The 5,141-nt window shown below is 35.2% G+C and overlaps 1 protein-coding gene across 2 annotated transcripts; it reads left to right on the top strand.

The window, feature by feature from the left end:
- The first annotated feature begins 1,711 nt into the window (after positions 1-1,711).
- On the top strand, positions 1,712-5,037 carry LOC133870193 (auxin efflux carrier component 2). Of its 2 annotated transcripts, none has more exons than XM_062307263.1 (7): positions 1,712-2,613; positions 2,774-3,272; positions 3,553-3,796; positions 3,925-4,010; positions 4,122-4,279; positions 4,404-4,480; positions 4,697-5,037. In XM_062307263.1, the coding sequence occupies exons 1-7, from the start codon at positions 1,882-1,884 to the stop codon at positions 4,761-4,763; spliced, it is 1,863 nt and encodes a 620-aa protein (XP_062163247.1). In that variant the 5' UTR covers positions 1,712-1,881; the 3' UTR covers positions 4,764-5,037. The 2 variants fall into 2 exon arrangements, with proteins under 2 accessions (XP_062163247.1, XP_062163246.1); XM_062307262.1 differs by having other exon boundaries at positions 1,715-2,613; positions 3,535-3,796.
- Positions 5,038-5,141: the final 104 nt, after the last annotated feature.

The following is a 5,141-nucleotide window of genomic DNA, read 5'->3' as shown; positions in this document are numbered from 1 at the left end:
GCAAAGTGTCTTTTTCCCTAAAATCATTCTTAATTTGCCTTGTTTTCATGCCCATGCAACCATTTATATTTAACTTTAACACATTTAAACTAGCATTTCTCATCATTTATCTACCAAAGCAAATACACGTAAATCATTTATCAAAATATATCTCAACACAATTAAAATCTTTGATTTATGTAATGCACATGACTTGATCATAATTCAATTGTTATGTTAGTTTGTAACTTTTTGTTATTTAAATATTTAATATGTCAAATATTTCTTAATTTAGCCGAAGAAGAGAGTGAACCTCATTAGAGTAACTCGTTACATAGTTGGGTTTTTTCTTTTTTCTTTTTTTTTTTCTCTTAATTCTAAAAAGTTACTAAAAGTTATTAGATCAATTTAATTCACGCAAACGATACTTCCTTCCAATCTTAACCAAGTCACATATCAATATTTTTTAAAATTATTAAAGTATAGTCTCCTCAAACTTCAATCATTGTTTTAAAATTAAGTGGTTCAAATTTTTCCATTTCAATTTTAAATTAAAATATAAAAAATACATAGTAAATACTTATAAATACTGATATAATTTAGAGTGCGTTTGATATTGTGATTTCGTAGACAAAAAGTATGATTTTAAATCAAATCGTAGAAAATGAATCGTTTGGAAATTGCGATTTGAAAATGCAGAAAATTGCTTTTTTAAATCGCGGGCAAGTAGATTATTTTTTGAAAATGTATAATTTTAAAGTTTAACCTGTGATTTTAAAGACAAAAAAATGTTATTTTGCCAAATGCTTAACTGTATTTTTAAAAATCACTTTTTCGAATCACACATTTAAAAATAACTATTTTTAAATCGTACTTTTTAAAATCGCAAACCCAAAGGAACCATTAAAATTTAAACCATTTAATTCAAATTAATGTTTTAGAGTTTAGAAATCTAATTGAAAATAAAGATTCAGATTAAGAAATATACTCAATAAAATATTTTAAAAAATTATTAGGGATCTTGATTGGTAACTATAGAAGTGCAAGAGGAGAAAAATAAAGGATTTGCACGTGGTACCAATTTTTTTTAATTTTAATTTTTTTAATTTTTGTAATTTGCTGAATGTGCATGTTTCTCCATTGAAAATCGTAAACTAATTATAAAAAATAAAAAATAAAGTCAGCCTGCAGCAGAGGCCAGTCCCGGAAGCTTTATTATATAAGACAATTGCTTGCTGGATCACTCAAAATTGTCTAACTCACGTGCATAAACGAGTACAGTGGCGAGGAGTAAGGTTCATCTGCAATATAATTACAAACAAATGTACAATTTAATCTCTTCCATATCTATCAATCTAAGTATATGTTCAACAATAATTTTCTCTATCAATTTCGATCTGTTTAACAGAAACTTTCTGATCAATCCTTTATCAATTAATTAATCCTTTATCAATCTAAGTATATGTTCAACAATAATTTTCTCTTTTAATTTCTGTTTAACAGAAACTTTCTGATCAATCCTTTATCAATTAATTAATCTTATCGAACTCGGCCAATTTTTCCCCCACCAGCCGAATAGGATCTTTCAGTGTGTCCTTGACAGTACTGTCAGAATATGTTTCCATCGTTTTCCTTGTACATATATATTTCTCATAGGAAATACATATTCTGACAGAGAGGCAAGCATCAACCCGTTTGATCTTTCGAAAAACCCATCAGACTAAGTGAAGCTCTTTGCTTAACACAACTAAACAAATAAAAAGAATTCCACTCTAGCTATAAGAGCAGTGGTAAAGGAGTTTCTTCTTCCTTCATGCTTCCTTCTTTTTTACTTTGAACAAGAAAACCCATCTCTCTCTCTCTCTCTCTCTCTCTCTCTCTGCTTCTTTTGTGGAGTTAACCATGATTACTGGCAAGGATATGTACAACGTTTTTGCGGCCATTGTGCCTTTATATGTTGCTATGCTATTAGCTTATGGCTCCGTCAAGTGGTGGAAAATCTTCACGCCGGACCAGTGCTCCGGCATCAACCGCTTTGTCGCAGTCTTTGCAGTTCCGTTGCTTTCCTTCCATTTCATTTCTTCCAACAACCCTTATGCCATGAGCTATCGCTTCATTGCAGCCGACTCCCTCCAAAAAATTGTCGTTATTTCCGCTCTCTTCCTGTGGCAAGCCTTCAGCAAAAGAGGCAACCTTGAGTGGATGATCACTCTCTTCTCCCTCTCCACCCTCCCAAACACTCTTGTCATGGGCATCCCGCTCTTGAAGGCCATGTACGGGGATTTCTCCGGCGATCTAATGGTGCAAATTGTGGTTTTGCAGAGTATTATTTGGTATACTCTTATGCTCTTCCTGTTTGAGTTCAGAGGTGCAAAGCTCCTCATTTCCGAGCAGTTCCCGGAGACGGCAGGCTCCATCACCTCCTTCAAGGTTGAGTCGGATGTCGTGTCGCTGAGCGGCCGGGAGCCTTTGCAGGCGGACGCTGAGATTGGTGAGGATGGGAAGCTTCACGTGGTGGTGAGAAGATCAGCTGCATCATCTGTGGTTTCTTCTTTCAACAAGTCCCATGGACTCAATTCATTGACTTCCATGACCCCGCGAGCATCGAATCTCACCGGCGTAGAGATCTATTCGGTACTGTTAATTCACCACTTATTTCAATACATTTCAATTCACAACTAATATTCTAACACGAGTGTATTTAAAGATAATGTTCCAGCCCATATTTTTTTACCCTGATATCATATATATGTTAAAATTATTATTTATCCCATTTAATTAAATATTCTAACAGGTACAATCTTCACGAGAACCGACGCCAAGGGCTTCAAGCTTTAACCAGACAGATTTTTATGCCATGTTTGCTAGCAAGGCAGCCAGTCCAAAACATGGATGCACAAATAGCTTCCAAGGGGGTTTAGCCGATGTTTACTCATTACAGTCTTCAAAAGGGGCAACACCAAGGGCTTCAAATTTTGACGAGGAGATGTTTAAGATTGGGAAGAAAAGGGAAGGGAGGAGTATGAGTGGTGAGCTCTTTAACGGCGGTTTTGTTCCGTCTTACCCGCCTCCAAACCCGTTGTTTTCCGGGTCTACCAGTGGCGGCCCGAAGAAGAAGGATAGTGGTGGGGGTGGTGCAATGCCTAACAAGGAGCTTCACATGTTTGTTTGGAGCTCAAGTGCATCTCCTGTTTCGGAAGTGAATCTGAGACATGCAGTTAATAGAGCTGCCTCCACTGACTTTGATCCTTCCAAGGCTGCTCTTCAACATGAAACTACTGCTGCATCAAGAGGTCAGCAAATAAATAACCCTACTACGTACCCCCAACCGTATTTGTCTCTTTGTGATTTGCATGGAATTTGACATGATCAGAACTTACTTCTTTCTTTCTTTTAAACATTATTACACGTACGTCAAAATTAAACAAAGAGGCCAGGGTTTAATGAAACATGCATGCTTAATTGTTCTTGTGAACCTAATCCTAGATTAATGTCTCTTTGATTTCCATATGCTAATTTCTAGCTTTGATATACATGAATGAATGATTTAATTAGGTGAAAATATGAGTCCAGGAAAGAAAATTAGTGGTGATGATCAAATAGAGGAAGGATTGAAGTTCCCGACAAGTGGGTCTCCTTACACATGCCAGAAAAAGGTGGACATGGAAGAAGTACTGGATGGAGCAAAGAAACACCAGATGCCTCCTGCAAGTGTCATGACTAGGCTTGTACTTATCATGGTCTGGAGGAAGCTTATAAGAAACCCTAACACTTACTCAAGTCTTTTGGGCCTTACATGGTCTCTGGTTTCATTCAGGTAGGTGAAATATTTAATTAAAATAAAAGGTAAATTGTCAAATATACAATATTCAAACTCATGACTTTTAGTCTATGTCGTATCAAACCATTAATATTTTTTTAATCATTTAATTTATATTCTAACAGATACCACATCCAAATGCCGTCCATCATAAAAGGATCCATTTCAATACTATCCGACGCAGGACTGGGAATGGCTATGTTCAGTCTAGGTATACCTTAATCCGGACTTACAATTAATATAGTCAACTGATCATAAAACAGTACGTACATATCAATAATATATCTGCTTAATTAATTTAATTTAATGTTTGGTTGATCAGGTTTGTTCATGGCTTTACAACCGAAGCTCATTGCCTGTGGAAAATCCGTGGCAACGTTTTCAATGGCTGTTAGGTTCCTGACTGGCCCGGCAGTAATTGCTGCAACCTCGATCGCTGTCGGCCTTCGTGGTATCCTTTTGCATGTTGCAATTGTTCAGGTGCATGCACCATCTAAATCGATCTTTTGAAAGTTTTTCTTCACCATTAATGAATGTAGACAACATATTTCAGTATGAAAGAAAGACAACAAAATTGACCTTGACTTTTCTTAATTGTCCTCAGGCTGCTCTTCCCCAAGGGATCGTCCCCTTCGTATTTGCCAAGGAGTACAATGTCCACGCGAACGTACTTAGCACTGCGTAAGTTTTTATTAAAAATTAATAACAAAAGAGAAATATTATTTAATAAACATTTGTGAGACAATTGAAATGATGTGACAATAAAAATTAATTTTTATTTTAATTTAAAACTTAATTTTTACTGTAACGCTATTCCAACCAGTTGTATGATAGTTGTTTAACTATCTACTAAAAATCATTTTATAATAACTTTGTTTTTTTTTTATTATTTTGCAGAGTTATTTTCGGGATGCTTGTTGCCTTGCCCATAACAATCCTCTACTATATCCTACTGGGCCTGTAATATCGATCAAAGGCAAGGGAAAGCAACACACTAGTGCATGTAAAAATCCAAATCAGGATTAGGTGGATGAGAAAAAAGAAATGCCATTGGATTCAGTGCCTAACAAATACAAATTATTTAATCCTGGCCTGATCTCTACATTTGAGCTAGCATTAATTAATTGTACTTTAATTGTTTGTTTACTTTGCTATTTACCGGGTTATACAGTAAATTAGCATAGATCGAGTAATATAGAACAGACCATGTGCAAGACAATGGTTGAATTTTTTTTTTTTTTATTATTATTTTTGTAATTTGCATGGCCTTAATTTTGCTACACCAACATCAAAGAACCTCTTTGCTTCCATTTTACCCTAAAACCTAAATTTATTCAGTTAA

Source organism: Alnus glutinosa, chromosome 6 (genome assembly GCF_958979055.1).
Source record: "Alnus glutinosa chromosome 6, dhAlnGlut1.1, whole genome shotgun sequence".
NCBI lineage: Eukaryota > Viridiplantae > Streptophyta > Magnoliopsida > Fagales > Betulaceae > Alnus > Alnus glutinosa.
Note: the sequence above shows the minus strand (reverse complement) of the source record. Positions and strands in the feature narration are given on the sequence as shown.

Excerpts from the sequence above, each read along its gene's own strand:
- LOC133870193 (XM_062307262.1), top strand. The coding sequence starts at position 1,882 with ATGATTACTGGCAAGGATATGTACAACGTTTTTGCGGCCATTGTGCCT. Across the intron at positions 3,273-3,534 it reads AACTACTGCTGCATCAAGAG|GTGAAAATATGAGTCCAGGA; the intron begins GTCAGCAAATAA and ends TGATTTAATTAG. Across the intron at positions 4,280-4,403 it reads TGCATGTTGCAATTGTTCAG|GCTGCTCTTCCCCAAGGGAT; the intron begins GTGCATGCACCA and ends AATTGTCCTCAG.